Consider the following 19,828-nt stretch of genomic DNA (forward strand, 5'->3'; position numbering starts at 1 on the left):
CTCCCTCTGCCTTACACAGACACCCTTCTGCTGTGGCAGACAGGACAAAGGCAGACTCAACAGGTAGCTGGTAATGTCCCTCTGTTGTCTTCTTAATGGCCTGATAAACACTAAGTTAGGGGTGATAAGCACTGTTATCAATTCCCTGCTAGGCTGGTCGAGGGTGAGGGAAACCCCTTCCTAATCAGAGCATCTTGTCGGGGCCTGGCCATGCCCCCCCGCCCCACTACCCCCTCAGCTCAGCACTGTCGAAGGGAAGGGAGGGCTGCTCTAGCTCCCCCTGGCTTCTAGCCCAAGCCACTGCAAGCATGTGCCTGCATTTTCTCAGTCCATAGGGATGTCTGTACACTTGCAAACTGGTTTAGCCTCGTCAGGTTAGACTAACCTGCAAAGATTGAATCAATTCAGGCTCAGCCTTTTCAAATGTCTGTCCCTAGCCCCTGGCAATACAATGAGTATGCAATGACTCCTCTGCAAGTGACACCAGCCAATTCACCAGATTGGGAAAAAAGGGGGGATGTCATCTGTGCAACTTCTGGGTGCTGAACTGTTGTGGAATTGGAACTGAAATGAAAACTGAGCAGGTCTCACCTTCCGTTTTCCTGAACACGGTCACTGTGACATTGGTATGGGACTCAACCAGTCTGTGGAGCTTGACAGATTGCTGCAAGGTGGGAAGGGAACACAGCAAAGGGTAAATCTAAAAACATAGCAAAGCATTCTTCAATCCAGCCCCTGTGGATGCCTGTGGTTATTTGCATGGCTGTGGATGACAGACACTTCTACCTCTGTGCCAGGGACTGCTTTTGAAGTCTTTGTTTACACAAGGATAGTGAGCAAACAAGGTGCTGCTATGTGGAGGAAGGATGCTGGTAACTGCAAGAAGGAGAGAGGACTAGGAGTAGCTGGTGAAACCAACTGTGTGTACTACTGGGACACAGCAGTGTCATTAATGTCTGCATTTGATATGCAGATGGCTAAGGCTGGGGCTTTCAGTGGGATTTAATCCAGCCTGGAGATGTACACGTATATCGAGCTGCCCCTAGTAAGGGCCCCAGCAGTACAAAGCGTCCTTCACTTTGTGATCGCCTGATCGCGTGTCCAGGCTGGATGTCACGTTCTGGGGTCTGAGCTCCCCAGGCAGCAGCTGGCAGAAATGAATCATTCCCCTTGGTAGAAGGCAGAGTGCTTACCTTCCTGAGGTCATACACGGTTAAAGAAACTGAGAGGAGGGACATGAGTAGGATAGCGCTGGCATACTCCATGTAATCATCGGCAATCCACAGGCATATGCTGAAGAGCTGGAACACGTAGAAAGGGTGCAAGACCTGGTTGGAGAGACAGCAGCAATGAGTCCTGGAGCTCTGGCTCCAAGCTGGGACACCACAGCTTGCCAGGACACATGGTCTAAGCATCCAAGATCAACATGGACAGTAGTTTGGATGTGTGGGGCTCAGTTTGAGCCCAGCAGTGCTGTGCTGTCTGGGGTAAAGCAGAGCAGAGAGGAGCAGGTTTGGGCTGTGGCATGAGGAAGGCACTGGTGGGAAGATGTGACCCAGCCAGCTAGCACAGCTGGGGACAGTGACCCGTTGCCAGCTGGTTAAGAGGTGCCTTTCACTGCTAAGTGCCTGTTTCTCGCACAGCCGAGCCCAGCTTTACGAGAAGAAGCAGCCGATGCTTTGGCAATGATGAGAAACAAAACACAAACCGCAGTTCGGGTGTGGCGGGGGACTGGGAACAAAGGTGTGTGGTGGTTTCAAGGAAGTTTTCAATACAATCTGGGGGAGAGGGAGCGTGCTAGATGGAGGACCGGGCACAGAAATGCCCGTGTCCCTTAGGCCTATTCCACCTGTCCAAAGAGCCCACCCGGTAATGGCAATGAAAACGCAGTTTACCTCTTTGACAAGTAGTTTCCAAATAGGGACAATGCGGACATCAATGGTATTTGGCCCGCATATTAGCTTCCTGTATGGGGTAAGGAGGGATGACTATTAACGGGACCTTCGTTTATTTAGCTGTGTCCCCGCACCCGCGAGTACAAACAGCAGCAGCTCCTATTGCATCGCGAGCTGGCATTGATCCCACTCACAAACCTGCGAAAATATCCATTCCCAAGACAGAGAGAAATCATCTAGCGTTCTCCGTATGCCAGGCATTTCCATGCACCAGTTCTTTGGCAGCAGAAGTACGGGCTTGGTAATGTCCAAACACTACCAGTTACCAGAACAGAGAGTGCCCGCTTTGCACACCCAGAGAGGATAACTCAGGGCTGTAGTAACTGCACGTGCAGAGGGGTGGCGAGATATTCAGACCCGGCCGTGGGATGCCATGGGATGCCCATCACCGTACCGTTCCAGCTCATAGCTGTTAGTCAGAAAGCACTTCTTGGTCAATAAATTAAGATATTTTCTAGTGATGTGTTCATCTACTTGAATGAAGTCAATGGTCAGGACTCATCAATTACTTAAGTATAAGTTATTTACACTAAGCTGTTGTGAGGAAATCGTTAGTGGATTATCAGTGCTTCTGGAGACTTGACTTTGGTTCTTTCTGGGCATGCTGTTTCTCTTAACTGGAAAGCAGAAATAATCAGAGTGAAAGCATATAGCCGCTCTCTGAAAACGAACAATTGATAAATACCCAGAGATATTTCCAGCAAAGAGCTCAGCTCCTCCTTTCCTTTGCACACAGCTGCCCAACGCCTAACCATTTCCTGGGAAGTCCTACACACACTGCCATCCATCCGCGCGGACACCAGCGTGTAGCTCTATTGACAGGTCTAGTGCTAAGCGCCCCGACCGTGTTGCAGCGCGCACCTGACAGCCTGTTCTTCGTGGCTCAGACCAGAGCCAAATTTGTCGTGCATATCTGAGCAAGTGTGGTGGTCTTCTAGACAGCTGAAAGACAAAAGAGACGTTTTCCTGCTGAAGGCATTCTCCAAGAGGCCCCATTTCCTCAGAGAAATGTGTAAGCAGCAGTTTCAGCTCACCCAATTTTCTGGAACTGCTTCCCAGAGATATTCCAAACGTACCGGATCTTCTGCACCTGGATGCATCGCACCTGCAAAACCAGCGAGCAACCTCTGTGTTTGCAATGGGGGGGGAACAAAAACCTGCTCATTGCTACTCAGGGACTCTGGAAAGGCAGGGGCGCTAGCGGGGCTGGACTCAAGCATGATAGGCGGGGAGAGGACAGCACCTGCAGGAGTTTGTAGCCCACGTGCCGTCTCCTCTGACTGAAGTTATGCACTGACTGAAGGGCACCGCAGGCTCCAACGCTAAACGGCAGCAACGTGAGAAATGCTTCTGCCATCCAGGGCTGGCTAGAAGACAGCGTCCCATTTTGGTAGACAATAACCCAGCCTCCTTTACACACCACTTGGTGACATGCCAGCTGGACTACAACAAAGCAATCCACCCGCGCACAAAGCCATCAGCCTCGGGAAGCTCGGACTAGCGCAGGATGCAGCACCGTGTCTCCACAGTGTCAAATCCAGGGTCATCTGCTGCATTCAGACATAGCATCATAGGAAAGTAGGGCTGGAGGGGACCTCAGGAGGCCATATCTAGTCCAATCCCCCACTTAGGGCAGGATCATCTCTGCCGAATCCCCCCCAGCCTGACCTGTTCTTGAAAACATCAAAGGATGGAGACCCCACAGCCTCCCTAGGCAGTATGTCCCAACACTGAACCATCCTCAGAGTGGAAAAGTTCTTGTTAATACACAACCTACATTTCTGTTGTTGCAATTTAACACTGTTATTTCTTGTCCTGTGCCCTGTGGTCACCAAGAACCATCTCTCACCATCCTCTTCATAACCAGCCTTTGGGTATTTGAAGACTGGTGTCAAATCTCCCCCACAATCCTCTCTTCTCAAGACTAAGTAATCCCAGTTCTTTCAGTCTTTTCTCATAAATTGTATATGATTAAAACTCTGCCAGCACGTTCTCTGCTTGCTTAGCCTCGGAGCTCAGCCATGTGGGATGCCAAGTGCCCAGGTGCTGGATGAGGGGCTCAGCTCATTGCTGGATCAGACCTCTGTATAACTCTAATAATTCACGTCCTTTGGAGGTGGATAGTTTAGAAAGCAAGGGGATTATATAACTGACATCTAGGGAGGGGCCTGTGACCTTCTGTCAGAGGATTATGCTGCTCGCCCTTGGCTGCTTTGAAATCTATTATTTTCTTCTTAGCTGTTTTTGGCTGAATTAGAAAGATTCATTCAAAGGGTCTGGGCTTGGAGGGTTGCAGAGTTTTTTTAGATGTTGCTAAGTCCATCCTCTGATGAATGTGATGCATCGCTTCCCCCTTCCCAGACCATACCAGCTCTTACATGTATATGTTAATATAATATATTCCCCAGGGGAAAAGAAAAGGAAAGAAAAGCTTTGTTCAGGTGCATCTAAGGCTGCCCAGGTGGAGCGATGGTCTCTGCTAAAATCCTTGTGGTATCTGAGATGTGAACGAGCTGTGAATGTAGTTGAAGATAGGGAGCACCATCGTGCATTGCTGGTGCGTGTCTGGAACAAGGTGAGTCCCGAGTTGGCACCTGTTCCTGGCTGCCAACACTGAGTGATTTAGGCACTTACAGCAAATTTCCCCTCAGATGCATCCCATATGCTACTGCCCTCCCTGCCTGTGCCAGGGTTGGGTTTCCACCCCCGAGAAACAGTGGGCCCTCTTTCCATCCTCCTGGTAGAGTGAGGGGGGCCCTGGCCGATGGGCCCTTTTCCAAAGTAAACCAGCACAGCCCCCTGCTCTCTGCCACAGGGTCTGCCCCACAGCAGCTCTGGTCCCCATCGCCTTGCATGCATCCCGAAGGACGGCTCCCCGCTCCTCTATGCTGAGCTCCTACCGATCTCACCTGCAGCCTCCAACCAGTACAAAGGATGCAAAGCAGGCATGAGAGGATGGGCCAAGGCACATCCAAACAAAGGTAAGAAAATATTATGCTATCTTACTTTTAAATCCGGCTTCATTAGGGCTTCGTTGATGACGGAGCTTTCATCCGCAATGAGGGGATGGCCTGGTTTGAAGCTGGGCAGTGCGGACACAGAGATCCACGTCACCTTCTTTCGTGAATAAAGGTGAAATTCATCCTAGAGAAAGGGGAAAGAGAAGATCTCATGGGCTTGCAGGGAGACATCCTGCACCCCAGTGAGGCCAGACGGCAGGCTTCCTGCAGCACCCTCAGGAAAGACGGTGCTAATAACCAGCACAGGATGGATGTGCAGCTGCTGCGAACCCTGAGAGTTAGGAGGTGAATGAGAGTTAGGAGTCTCCATCCTTGGGTGTGTTTAAGCCCTGGGTAGACCAAGCTGTGTCTGGGATGGTGGAGTTGGGGCTGGTCCTGCTTGGAGCAGGGGGTTGGACTGGATGTGACTTCCTGGGGTCCCTTCAACCCTCATTGTCTATGATTCACTGTGCACCCCACAGTGCATGGCCCCCACTGCTGCCATCCATTGGGCATGTGGCCCCGGGGTGCCCAGGAAGCTGGATAGCCCTGACTCAAACAGGCTCGTGCAGCAGCTGCTGCCCTTAGTGTCTCCTTCCAGCTGGACTGCGGGACCCAGAGAGGATGTGTGCATCCAGATTCCCCCTCGGTGGCCAGCTTGGATGTCTCCTGTGATATGCAGGGCGTAAAGAGATGCCCGCTCTGTGGATCCTCCACCTACTCACCAGGCTGCCCTGTATGGATGGAGCGTGGTCGGCTGTAACAGCGCGCCAGGCTGTCTATGCCATGGGCCTGGAAGGGGCTGCTCCAGGGCGTTATGATCGCCATGCTGTCCCCACTCCTATCTGGGCCAGTTAGTAGAGAGGGTGGAGGCAGAATCCCCCTTCTTGCAAGCAAAGCTAGAGCAGGAGCAAAGCTGTTCTGCAGCGAACGGGCTGCAGGCAAAGGATCAGGAAAGCATTAGGAGTCCAACCAAGCAGCAGATGGTAGGGTGTCAGCGCTGAAGGCAGCAGTGAAGTTGCAGAATGGAAATACCTGGGGCAGGATGCGTGCAAATACAAACTGTCATGTGCACGGAAATGTCGTCCATGCAACTCGGGTCACATCCAGCTGCAGGTGAGTAACAGCACTAACATCCTCTCCCCTTCCCTCCCGCCAGCAAACCAGCCAGCCAAAAAAGAAGACAGGCCTTTCTATGCCCTTCTGATTAAACTAATGAGCCTGTCCTGAGGTTGAGGCAGGAGGCAGAAAATGAGACAAGGGGCTCATCGTTTCATCTGGGTTGAAACTTTCTTTAGCGGCAAGTGTGACTGCTAATCGCACTCGGTGGAGACAAACTACCGCTTTGAAGCTGATGATAAACTATGAAGGTTCATTTTGTAAGCTGCAGGGGAGCAGTCCAGGGGGCCGGTCAATGGGATTGTCCTGGTCCTCAAGAGCAGGAACATCCCCATCTCGATGCCAGCGTAATCGGATCAAATACTAAAAACGGCGCAAGTGCCACTTTCATGCAAAGAAGCCGGGGACAGGCTCTTCCGCTGTGCAATGCCCATCGCTCACTTTCACAAGGGCCCTGATAACACGGATATCAGCAAAACGCAATCCTTGTTTAATTACACAGAGGCTAATTTAGAAGCTCACTTATTTCAGAAGCACTCAGCATGGCAAATCCATTTAAAATGACACCTGAGAATAAGTAATTAAAAATGCAAGCCAAACTCAAGATTAAATGATGAGATTAGACCTAGTACGCTTTCTTGATTAGCAGAGTCCCATGAGCTTTTCTGGAGGCACAGTCAGCTTTTGTGTGAAACAGTCCAGAGACAGGCCCTGATTTCCAGAAAACCCTAAGGCAGGTGATCGTGTGCATTCGTCTTTACTTCACATACGTGTGCGGACACCGTGACTGCATTCGTTACCCCAAGTGACTGTGGGTGTGAATGGCTTATGGCTGCTCTAAGGGACACTGCTTTGGGATTGCTGAACGAGAAGCATGTCAGGCTTCAGGACTGACTCCAGCTTGTCTGCAATTCTTGTTTTTGTTGCAGAGGATGTGAAACAAAGTCAGGGCTGATGCGGGGGGTTCAGTCCAGCGTCTAGGGGACAAGAATCCCTAACAGAAAACCTCTGTCCTGACTCACTCCCTTGACGGGACACTCTGCAAAGGGATGGATGATGCATTGGACCTGGAGAATAGATATGCCTTCATCTTAAAAATGGCCTGATCGCATCAGGGTTGAGGCTCACTGGTAGACAGCACCACGAAGCCAGAGCTGTACCCATTCTGAAGGGGGCTAGTCACCCGTCTCCCATTTCAGCACATTTAACATTTGGAAAGCTTCATGAAACAGCCATAAAGACTATGGCTGGCTCCAGGTGGCAGGCACAGACCCCCTCCCACCCACCCTAGGAGGCTGGAGTGGAGCAGAGCACAAGTCCTGGATGCCAACTCATGAAAAGACTTGACTAAAAGGCAACTCTGATTCTGCAATAAAAGGTAAAACCCCAGGATAAATACCACAGGTGGCATGGGGCCCCTCCCTACAATACCCCCGTTCCAGATGTGGTGGATGTACAGAACCTGTAAAGCACACTGGGGTCCTGCACAGGAGAGCTGCCAAAAACCGGACATTGTTTCTGGACAGCAGCAGTGTGAGATCTTGGTTACGTGACCCCTTACAGGCAAGCCAGTAAAGTGCAGGTAGGTGAGCACTCACTGTGGTCCTAAGCAAGACGACATCCGCTTCTTGCAAGCTGCAGGGAATGCAGTTTGCCCGCACATCCCATGCTGGCTTCCAGTAAAACACCAGCCACAGGGCCCCGCAGGACAAGATATATCCAGCGATGCACAAGGCTCTCCGGCAGCCCTCGGTTTTGTAGCCGAACATCTCCTGTGGAGCAAAGAAAAAGAAGTAAAGGAATAGGGAGCATGTACTCCAAAGCAACACATGCATCCCATGTAGTGGGAGGAATCCAGGTGGGTATGTGGCATGGCACTGCAAAACCCCGGGTCACAGCTATCGCGTGCACAGAGAATGCTGTAAGCTCCAGGGAGCTAGTAGCAAACTTTGAGCAGGGGGCTGGACTAAATGTGAGCCCCTGAGGTCCCATCCAACCCTGACTTTTTATGATTCTGTGAACATGGCAGTCTGGAGTGACTGAGGTCTAAAACCTTTCCTGGAAGGAAAATTTGAAATGGGTTTTAACCCATTCAAATTTTGTGCCTGAAAAGAAGAGACACAGCTGGAATCACGTCTAAGTGTGGAGCCAGATGCCTTGGGCTATAAGTCAGGAGCTCAGCTCTGTGCTCTCTGTCTGGGTAGACGTCGGGTGAATTGGACGGGTGGTTACCAGCTTCCAGCAGGGCCTCCAGAGCCATCATCTTCACTCCTAGCAGTAGGAGCAATTAATATTGCCGTGCTCAATGCTTGGCCCCTTGTTTTCCACACTCAAAGTGCTGAGTGACACCAGCCAGCCCTCCTTATGCCTCTGTGAGCAAGCATCATTAGCTGCACTTAAAGGGGGAGAAACTGGACCAGCAAGGTGAGGTGATCTGCCCTCAGCTTCAGAGGAAGGGATTATTTGGGAAGTGATGAGTGTCAGAGCCTCCTCTCCCCCGTCCCGTCTCCCAGACCACAAGCTTCCTCTCTGTTAAACAAAGCTACCAATGAGCTGGTCAGACTTGATGGGTAGACCTTTCTGATACAATGCATCCAGGTCCCAGGTAACGTAGCTGAGGATGCTCACTGTCCCTGGCCCTCCCCTCCCCTCCCCTCCCTGCAGCTTCTGGCCTCTGTGTCTTGGAGGAGTGCAGAGGGGTCTTGGAAAAATACCCACAAGTGGTCCCCATCGGTAGCATTTGGAAAATCAGTAGCAACAGCAGCAGCGAGAGCAGCACAGGATGGCTCTTCGGACTTTCCTGGATTGCACTAGGCAAAAGATAGGTGTGCCCAGAGATAGGTGCACGTAAGAGGAGGTGGCTAACATGTGCCTGCCTCAGCAGAGAAGCAGGGATGTCTGTGGGCCTAACTCACTGCTCGGAGCTGTTCTAGGCTCAAGTGAAGCCTTGGCAGCCTGGGAACAAGCTCACTTGGCTTTCAGCACAGCCGGGGTCAAAGCACCAGGGATCCTGCGCCCCAGACTGAGTCAGGGAATAGGTATCATGCAGCCTGACCTATCTGTCTGTGCAGGATGATTGACCAGCGCACCCAGGTCCACCGCTGGGAAACTCTTCTGCGCAGCCATGCACCTGACAGCCACATCGCCTGGGGCGGCCGACACACCTGGAAGGGGAATCTCCCGGATGCGCTGCATGCCGGCGGGGAGGCAGGACGGTGCGCTGAGAATGAGACGTCGAGGACACAGCCAGGAGCTCCTCACCCTCGTGGGCATCACTCCTGGGTCCTCTTTTATGCAATGCAACCTTGATAAATCCCTTAACTTCCTTGTGCCTCCGTTCCCTCACTTGTCTGATGACGCTAAGGCCTTTGCAAAGCATCTTGCTACTGTGGAAGTGTGATGCACCAGGTAATTCATCACTTCTCTTCGTTATGACTACTTGATTGCACTGGAAAGACAGCAGACACTTAACACCGGTAGTTGAGCACTCTCTGGAGGCCAGGGTTGGCTGACCACGTGCCAGGACTCCTGGGTTCCCTTCATTGCACCACTGCCAAAATATTGCTGAACCCAGAAAGCGTCACTTGATCCCTCTGTGCCTCTGAATCAGCAGGGTGTCCTGAGGCTTGAGCTATTCATTTCAAATTCTTGGAGGTTTTTGGAAAAAGAAGGGACTGAGGACGTGCAAGGAATTATTAGCCCCAGGAAGCTGCCAGAGCTGCTGATATTGGCAGAAAGTTTGTGTATTCAAAGAGCACTTGATTTATTAGTTTTATCTGGAACCAAGAAGCAGAAACTGCTGCTGTTAATAGTATTTGCAACCACCAAGCCCAGATCTCAAGGATTTACTACACCTGTATCCTCTAAGCCAATGCTATTTGTGGCCTAAGGAAAAAACCAGCTTGTTATTTGCAGGTCACCCACGAAGACGAAGTTAAATGCAAATGCCAAGCAAGTTCAGGCAGCCTTCTCCTCAGGGAAGAAATTGGCCTTCAGCTCCCAAGCTGTGAGGAGGACAAACACCACCAATCCCATAGAGTATTTCAGCTGATCCCATCATCAGGTCCTTTCTGCTCTGATAGCAAGAAGGGAACCTGTTTGCAACAACCTAAAAGCATTGTCGCCATAACGACAGGTAATAGGATTAGACTTGAATACTTGTTGAAGGACTCGGGAGGGATCTAATAAATGGGCCTCTGTCTTAACTCCCAGGAAGTGTTTCATTGGGCTCTGCTCCAGCTTCCTTGCAAGCCACCAGCCGGGCATGCTGTGGCCCCGGGGGACCGCGCCGCCCAGGGCCCAGCTGTGCTAGGGTTCGAGTCCTGCTACCTCTGGGGATAAGAAGTGACAGAGCCCATCCCCACACTGATCCCCAGCGACTACCTGGCAGGGATGGATGGGACGGTGACCTGGGAAAGACAGCTAAGAAGTGCCCTGTAAACAGGACTATTACTGCACCAAGGGATAGCATTGGTATCAACAAGTCAAGACCTAGGAGCCGGCGGCTTGACTCTGGTGGATGAAAATGAAGAATGAAATGCTTCCCCGCAGTCAGATTTTGGAAACAGGGGTTGCATGGTTGGTGATGTATTGGCTGCTCCATGCAGTAGGTATTTTGTCAAGCAAAGGGCCACCCTCACAGCACGTGCTTCTCCCACTCTCTGGGTCTCCCCCGTGCACTCTCTCTCTCTCTCTCTGTCTCTCACACATGCACATGTACACACATGCACACATGATTTAAAAACAAATTCCTTGGCACCCTCTTTCAGTGAAAAATCACTGAACAAATCACCCTCAGCACCGTACTGTGGATGCTCCCTCCCCACCTCCTGTCGGCAAGCATCCCTCAGGTTCGGCGCTGGGACTGAGCCCATGGGTCAGCAACTCGGGCTGGACCCGATGATCTTGCAAGGTGCCTTCCAGCCCTAATGTCTCTGAAATCTATGAAACTCCTCTGTTCTTTGCCTCCTACATCTCATGCAGATGGGCAGTGCTGCCTAAAGGTGTGTTGTGCTCCCCCTTGGCAGAGGACAGGTCTCAGTCACTGCTGGATTAAGAACAGCGGTTCCTGGTGTTCGGTTCCCACCTCTTTGAAAAGCTTAAAACACATGTGCGCAGCGGCAGCCGGTGCAATGCTGTTCCAGCAGTGACATGCGACTGCTCTCCCCTCACCCCCATCCCAAGCTGAAATGCAGGCGGCAGAGCTCTGCAGCAATGCACGTGAGGCAGGTGGCTTCGGGCCAGGGAGGAACAAGACCTAAGGATTCAGACGGCGACTTACCATTTCGTTGTCCTCCCCTTGGTTGAGCAATGCCCAGTGCGCATTCTCCATGGCATGCAGCTGCATTTGTCCTCCAGTGGTGCCAGGACCCAATGCCCCACAGCCGGGCTGCAGCGGTCCAGTCCCTTGCACACCGAGGAGCCTGCCTCAGCGCACACCTTCGTCCCTGGGGAGAGCTCCTCCCTCTCTGGGGGTTTCGGGCGGCATGCCTCCTCCCTCCCTGATGGTGCCTTATTCCCTGGGGCTGCTGCCGGGAAGGAAGGCCTGCATGTTGGCGTGGGAGGAAGAAAGAGGTTCGCTCTGCTAAGCGTCTGCCGTGACTTGCCTCCCAGTCATAGCTGGGATGAAAGAGCAGATCTGCTCAGGGCAGGGCACGAGGGGAATGGGTCCCCTCCCAGGAGGATTAGAGGTGTGTGGGCAAGGGAGTGCACCTGCACAAGAAGGAAAGGCAGGCGTCAGCGAAACTGTGCAACCTGTGCAAACCCGGGGCCCCGCCTGGTGCCAGGTATTCCAGGAAGGAAGCAGGGGCGGCCTGGCCTCCAGCCCAGGGCCCCGATCCGCACGCGTGCACAGATCCCCTGGGGTGGGCACAGTCTGGGCATTCAATGGGGTGGTGCCCCCTAAATGGGCCGGCTCTCACCCGAGAAGGGAGAAAGCGCAGAGCTGATCCTGCGGCTGTGCACCCCGCAGCCTGGCTGCTTTCCCGGGGGCCACGCGTGCAAGGTGTGCAGCAGGATTGGGGCCGGAGAGGGGATGCCGAGGGTGGGGCAACACAGGGACCATCTGTCCCTGCCCCCAGTTTCTTCTGTCATGTGTGTGAAGGATTTTATTTGCCCCCTCTTCTGCCCTGTCCTCTCATGGCTCGCTTTGTCCGTGCTAGGTTCCCACGCGCTGCGGACAGGTGCTACCGGACCCACTCCTAGGCGGGCAGCCTCGCCCTGCCCTGCCCAGCCCCGCCCTCTCTCTGTTGCATGCCAGGCCATGATGTCACCTGTATATTAACGAGGAAAGCTGTCCCCAGAGTCTCTAAGTGGGATGAACAAGTCCTGGCTCGACCTACCTCACTTGTACCGCTGGGGACTCCCAGTCCCACACGTTACGGTGCCCTGCATTCACTGTCTCTTCTTGCACACCCCACCGGCACCCAACCCTCCTGTGCATGGACCACCAGCCCTAACAGTGCGGCAAGGTCAATGATCGTGTCCTCAAGTCACCCCCACAGTCATACCCGGGCCTCACGAGTTTCACTTTAGTTTACTCTGGCCCTGTCCTCCTATCTGTCCCCCACCCCGCTGCTACCCCTGAGGGCTTATCTCTGCATGCCAGCCCTCCGAATCACAGAGTGCAGCACAGCGGCTATCTCTCCATCCCTGACCCCTCTACGCGACGCTGGTCAGGCCACAGCTGGAGTATTGTGTCCAGTTCTGTGCGCCCCATTTCAAGAGGGATGTGGACAACATGGAGAGGGTCCAGAGGAGGGCCACCCGCATGATCCGGGGACAACAGGGCAGACCCTACAGTGAGAGACTGCGGGACCTGAACCTATTCAGCCTCCACAAGAGAAGGCTGAGGGGGGACCTGGTGACCGTCTATAGACTCACTAGGGGGGACCAGAAGGGTTTGGGGGAGACGCTGTTTCCCCTAGCGCCCGCTGGCATAACAAGGAGTAATGGGCACAAGTTGATGGAGAGGAGGTATAGATTGGACATCCGCAAAAACTACTTCACAGTTAGGGCGGCTAGGAGCTGGAACCAACTTCCAAGGGAAGTGGTGCTGGCCCCTACCCTGGGGGTCTTTAAGAAGAGGCTGGATGCCTACCTGGCTGGACTCATTTGAGTCCCGTTTCTCTTTTTGGGGTTTTTTGTTGTTCTCCTGCCCTGGCGGGGGGTCGGGCTAGAAGATCTACTAGGTCCCTTCCGACCCTAAATCTATAAAACTATGAAACTATGACCCGCGCAGCACTGCTATCTCTGTGTCCCAGGTGACCCTGGCAAGTCTCGCTGCACAGAGGGCTTCCCAGGCAACCCCAGAGCCACGACCCGAGTCAAAAAAAATATATCAACCGGTTGTTTTCCAATTCGAGCAATCCCACCTTAGGTGTCCCCCTGCTTTCCCACTCTCCCAAGGAGCTGGCCCCCTCCCAGCCTCCCGGGTACCTTCCTGAGTCTGCAGCCTCCCTTCTGGCCCCTGTGCTGCCAGGAGCTCCTCTCCCTGGGGACTGCCCGTCCTGGCTCAGGCGCTGGGCGTATATTCGCCCAGGTCCCACCCCTCCTAACTCCCTGAACCAGGCACAGGGGTTGCTCCTCCAGCTGCTAATCAGACCGCTCCCTTCTGCTGCAGCCAGCCCAGCTGCTCTGCAGTTTTAGGGCTTGTGGACTGTGCTTCTGGGGCTGCCGGTTGAGCTGAAGCCGTAAAAGTCCAAGTCTGCTCTGCTCTCTGGCTCCTCATCTCATCCCTCAGGGAGTCACAGGGCTTGGGTTCCCCGTTCCAGCAAACCCTGATCATTTTTATAGTCCAGCATTTTGGCCTCGTCCTACCCCTTTCCTGCTTCTGTGTCTTTGTGGTTCTTTGACAAGCTGCATGTCGCACCCGGCCGTGCAGAGAGCTGTGTGTGAGGATGGGAACTGACTTGCCGAACAACCAGCAAACGCAACCACACCGTGGATTTTTGTTTAAGACAGCTGAAACTCTCTGGAAAATGCAGGAGGTGCCCAGTTATTCAATGCTTTCTATTCGCACCTCAATCTCCCCCAAGTCAGGCACGTCCCCATTCAGCATGCTGCTTCCTGCAGCAATGACGGAGACAGCGGAAGATGTGGGGAGGTTTCCAGGAAAATGGAAGAGGAGAGGTGTTGGGAGGAGAAGGCAGTGATGCAGACGCCGGGAGAGGCGGCCAAGCCGGGGATCTATCGGCTGCTGAGAACCGGTGTCAGGACCAGAAGTGGCAGACAGCTCGCACGTGAACACAGGTGTAGCCAGAGATGCTGCATCCATCCACGGCTGCAAAACGTCAGTGGTAAAACCCACTTGAGCTTGGACCGTGGCCCCAGGGCTTCCTTCTCCACTTGACTGTGTCCTGATGCATTGCTTCTCCTTCAGGCCCCAGCTTCTGGACAGGTTATTTTCTGAAAGCCTCATCTCCTCTTTTTTAAATAAGTGAGTTTCTATCTGGCTGGGCTGGCCGTGAAGGGAAGCCTGAGGAGTCAGTGCCCGAATGCCCCAAGCTGGGAAACAAACAGGAAGAACTGCAGAGAGCTCACATTTAAAATCCTGTGAACTTGAAGCCAGTCATGAGGTTTGGGAGACTTGCACACCAATGCTTTAAAGCGTTGGGTTGGCCATACTGCTGCCCTGCCTTTCCCCAGCCCAGAGCCTGGGCCCCGCAGCCGCAGGGGAAGGGGACAACCGCATCGCACGGGGGCTGCAGCCTGGTTGCGGCAAGTCCACGCCGCACTCAAGATGCAGGATCCCAAAAGGCCCGTCCAACCCAAGTCCTGTTCACTTCAGCGGGAAGATGCTGCCTCAGTTGTTTCCTTGCAACGAAAACAGGGAAAGCAGATGAGGAGGGTGTGTGCAGGCCACGTCTGGGTGTTTCACGACAGTTTGGGCAACTTGAGTTTTGTGCTCTTCTCCCCCATGTGCCACACTGAGCCAAAGCCGTGAAGGCAAAGGGATTTTTCCACTGGATTCAGGGAATTTGGGCTTAGATCCGGTGCACAACGGACTCAGCGGGGTTTGCTGCCTTGAATCTTTCAGTTAACTGCTGCCCTCCGCTGTTTAAATGAATTATGACACATTTGCTTTAAACCAGCACGTCTTCCATGTCTCCATCACAACACCGTCTTTTGTTACCTTTGCTTTACTGAAATGAGTATAGAAATCATCCGCACCCATGCAAATACCTAGGAAAAAGCAAGGTTTCATTTAACAATATAAAAACTCAGGGTACAATGCAGAGCAAACAACAATCTCTATATAAATAAATGCAAAAATCTAGAACTCTTGGTTCAGAAATGATACCGTTTCTTAGACCAACTAGGAAATTGCAAAAATAATTCTCTTTTTTCTGCAAGCTTTCAGGCTCAAACACCCTTCATCAGGCTTTGGGAAAATCAAAGATGGAAAATTAAAGATGGTAAAAAAGTCCCCATAGGTAGGAAATAAACTTAATTTTTGCATTATATAAATAGAAATAATGCACCGAAAAGAGAAGAGCAGCACATGCCTCCTTCACCCACAAATACCCTGATTCTGCAAATGCATACATTTGCATATCATTAACTGTATAGACTGTAAAGTACAGTACAGATGACCAGGGACTCGGTGTCCCTGGGGAAAGCCCCAGCACCAAGTTACAGAGGAACATTCATCTTTGCAGGATTGAGGCTTCTGCCTGTATCTTGTGTCCCGCACCCGTGCCCACCTCCTGCTTCTGTCAGCTCCGTGCAGCGCTGCGCGTGTGACTCACTGCAGACATTAAAATTTACTCAGGACTATTCTCGTAAGAGCAGGTGTGGTACAAGTTGGAAATCATCTAGGCAAAGTTTGGAGGGGTTGTAAAAAATTAGGCTTAGTCAGATAGAAAATGTTCATGGGAGGAAATTAAGGCAATTGGAGACCTGGAGAATCAGGCAGTTGTGTTTGCTGAGACAAGGAGCCAGGCTGCTCCTCCACCCACAAACGCAGACATCAGTCAACCGAGACATTGTGGAAAGGTGCTGAGGCTCAACCGGGCCTCTAATTATTACCCCATGTTGTTGGCTCTTAAGGGCACTAATAGCCCTTCCAGGGAGGCCCCGAGCAAGTCAGAACTAGCTACGTGGCTCCGGGAGCAACAGGGAAGGAGTTGGGTCCACACACAATGTTTTCATGGAAGGTAAAGCCCCAGGCAGAGACAAAAGGACTACGGAGGTGATGCATGGCTTTGCAGGAAACTATCAGCTTCTCCGAGCATCTGGCAGTGCTCCACGAAGGAGGAATGGTAGGGAAGGTGGGGTCCATCTATTGAAGACCAGGGAGAGCATCTTTGCAAACCCACCAACTTGCAAACCCAGTGAAGAGGGCTTTAAAGGAGGTGTGTTGGGGCCAGGGGCAGAAAGACAAAACAGGCTGATCTATAGGGCTGGACTCTGGAGAGGAAATGGGAAACCACAAGAAGTGCATAAGAGAGATGAGAGCGAGACTAATGAGGCATGGCAGCCAGGAGTACAGGGTACAAACAGCAAGAAGTGGTGGCCTCGGTGCATCTAGGAGCCACATTAGAGCATCCCCTCACCTATAAACATCACACTCAGGAGATCAACCGTAAAGTTTCTCCTTGGGTAGCTGCCTGGAGATGTTTGGGTAGCATGACATGGGATGCCAACTCCAAAGCGCTCAGCACCACTGCACTTGCAATGGTATATGGCCCAGCACAATATTGTCCTGTATGGTCCAGAAGCTGTCACACTAGAAAGCTCGTACTTTTAACCGTGCGCTGAGACTCATAACGGGCAACACAACCTACACACACCTGTCCTCTCGGGCTTTACACCAAGTGATATAAGAAGACAGACCCTGGCATCATTATGGTGATGGAGGCAAGAGATGATGAAAAAACACCTTCTCCATCAACTGCTGGCTGAAGATCCAAATAGATGGGGGCTTAAAGGCCATAAGCCATTTCTCCATGAAGCCCACAAGCTCCTGGAAGTGACTGGGGATGCTGAATCAAGCCTGTGGGCAGCAACAGAGTGGGCCAACCGCTGGAAAAGATCACACCTATTTCTACAGCTTTTTACACCAACACCAAGGGCACAACCTTGCCAGAGAAGCGCAAGTCAAGCTGAACAGACTGAGATCTGGACACAGATGCTTCAAAACAGCGCGTTACAAGACGCACATCTTGGGCAGCCCCTTGGGTGAACGCAGGGTCCAACAAACCACCGCACTTCATCGAAGGTGGCAATCTTTACAAATGCCCAGGTGGGGCAGGTGCAATCTGCACATTGAGTGATAATACCACAAAATGGCTCGTGGATTAGGAAGTTGATCTCTGATGCCATACAAATGAGGGAGATTTGCAGAGGGGGCTAACTCGCATAGGAAGGAAGGGCAGCGTAAAAAGGGAGGAGGCATTGGGTGGTGTGTCAAGAACATACTGACTTGCTGTGTAGTGCTGGAAGAGAAGCGACAGGGACATTAGAAGGACAATGGGCTTCAGTTCCCAATGAACTCAGGAAACTGGTGGGCAGGGTCCCTGGGGGAAGATAGTGAGAGAGAAAAAGGCAGGCAGGAGAGCTGGCAGTTGTTGAAAGAGGGTGCATTAAATGTACAGAAGAAGCCTATTCTGATGCAGAGAAAAACAATAAACATGTAAGAGGCCATTAAGGCTGCAACAACAGCAGCTTTCTGTGACCTGAAGATCAAAAGGGAGTCACACAAGTGGAAACGAGGGCATGTAACTAAAGACAAGTATCAACAGATAGCACAATCGCATAGGGATATAATCAGGAAAGGCTCAGGCACATATGACTGTCAGTTAGCAAGGGTCATAACAAGCTTCTGTAAGTATGTTCGCAGTGAATAAAAGTATTGTCCTAGGCAGGGAGAGCAAATACTGCACAATGCAGCTAAGCTGGAAGTACTCACAGCCTTCTGTGCTCAGTCTTTACAAGAAAGATCAGTTGGCTTCAAATCCTTAGCAGAATTATTTTTCACACGTAGTAAGTTGCAGAACCGGTTAAAGAAAATTCAGTCAAGTATATGCATTCAGGTCAACAGGGTCCAAAGCTATTCACCTTTGTATGCTTAAAGTACCTGCCAAAATAATCTCTGAACTATTAGTGATGGTCTCTCCAAACTTGTGGAGGACTGGAAAAGTCCCAGAGGACTGGAGAAGGGCAGAGTGCCTCTCTTTAAAAAAAGAGAAACAGGAGGACTTGGGAATTAGAGAGCCTAGCTGAAGGATCCCTAGAAAAGACTGCAACTAGAATGACTAACTCATCACTTTGCAAGCACCTGGGAGATAATTAAGTGATAAAGGCAAGGTCTGTTTCTGTTGGTCTAGTCAACAGGGGCTTGTTAGGAGCAGATCACATCGGACTGATCTAATTTCCCTATTTAAAGAGATGCCTGCTCTCCTGGGTAAGATGTGATATACTTGGACTTTAGTAAGTCTTTGCCTTTGTCCCATATGACGGTCTCAGAAGCAAGCTAATGAAGGATGGGGTAGCTGTGATCATCACCATCACCTGGATGCCCAGCTGCTAAAGAAATCCCTTTTGAAGACTAATTATAACTGGTTGAATGTCAAACTTGAAAGGCTATCATGAGGAACATGTGGATAGGAGCCTATGGCGGTCTGTCTTTCTTGGGCCCAGTTCTGCTCAATATTTTAATGCCAATTTGGATGATGGCATGGGGAGTCCACTTCTACAATGTGTGGCTGATAGTAGTGTGGTCGTGACAAACTGGAGAGAGGTTCTGCAACCAATCTGATGAAATTGCATACCGGCAAGTGCAGCGTCACAGGGAGGAAAGAGGATATAAATGAGACAATACACATTGAGGGATGCCTCCTTGTGCAGCAGCAGACCCAGAAATGATCTGGGGCGAGGGTGGATGCACAAAATAAGAATAAGCCAGAAACAAAGTGCTGTCGAAAAGCCAGGCCAGATATATTCTGGGATGTATTATCAGGGCATCTGAGACACAGGAGATAATTATTCTGCTGCAGTTATTGCCAGTGGGATCTTAGCTGGATGCTGTGTCTAATTCTGGGCACCATATTTTATGAAAGAGTCTAAAGGAGTCATAAGACACAACCTCCGAGGAAATGTGGAAGGAAACGGGTTGACTTTCTCTTGGAAAGAGAAGATTGGGGGGGGGGTGCATTAACACACCTCCAATATGTAAACTGTTGTCAAGAAAGAGGAGATGTGAGCTATTCTCCACAGGAAGAAAAGAGATTGATTTGTAGCAAAGAAGTTTTAGGCTGGATATTAAGGAAAAAACTTATTTTTATAAGCAAGTACATGTATATTTATGTATGTATATGTATGCATGTATACACAATATAGATGCATTTGTGCACATATACTAGCATACTATGGGATCATAGGAAAGTAGGGTTGGAAAGGACCTTGCAAGGTCATGTAGTCCAGCCCCCTGCTCAAGGCAGGATCATCCCTGACTAAACCAGCCAAGAGTGTGTCCAACCTGCTCTTGAAAATTTCCAAGGATGGAGATTTCACAATTTCTCTTCAACCTAAATTTTCCCTGCAGCAGCTTGAGTCCATTGCTCCTACTCCTGCCCCCTGTAGCCACAGAGAAAATCCCATCTCCTTCCTCCCTGTAATCACCCCCTTGCATATTTGAAGGCTGTTATCAAATCCAGACTCAGTTTTCTCTTCTCCAAACTAAACAACCCTTGCTCTTTCAGCCTTTCCTCATCAGTCTTGCCTCCCAGGCTTCAAATCTTTTTTTTTTTTTTT

General features: G+C 51.3%; 1 protein-coding gene across 1 annotated transcript in view; it reads right to left on the bottom strand.

The window, feature by feature from the left end:
* LOC109287778 (probable cation-transporting ATPase 13A4) overlaps nt 1-19,828 on the bottom strand; it is a 70,395-nt gene that overhangs the window by 29,597 nt on the left and 20,970 nt on the right. Inside the window, exons 2-9 of the mRNA XM_019503066.1 lie at nt 11,355-11,496; nt 7,672-7,845; nt 4,962-5,099; nt 2,990-3,060; nt 2,817-2,897; nt 1,896-1,965; nt 1,194-1,328; nt 592-664 (exon numbers count right to left, since the gene is read on the bottom strand). Of these exons, the coding sequence (XP_019358611.1) occupies nt 592-664; nt 1,194-1,328; nt 1,896-1,965; nt 2,817-2,897; nt 2,990-3,060; nt 4,962-5,099; nt 7,672-7,845; nt 11,355-11,496 (884 nt within the window). The remainder of the gene's footprint in view (nt 1-591; nt 665-1,193; nt 1,329-1,895; nt 1,966-2,816; nt 2,898-2,989; nt 3,061-4,961; nt 5,100-7,671; nt 7,846-11,354; nt 11,497-19,828) is intronic.

Source organism: Gavialis gangeticus, unplaced genomic scaffold, assembly GCF_001723915.1.
Source record: "Gavialis gangeticus isolate Ggan-Ray unplaced genomic scaffold, GavGan_comp1, whole genome shotgun sequence".
Lineage (NCBI taxonomy): Eukaryota > Metazoa > Chordata > Crocodylia > Gavialidae > Gavialis > Gavialis gangeticus.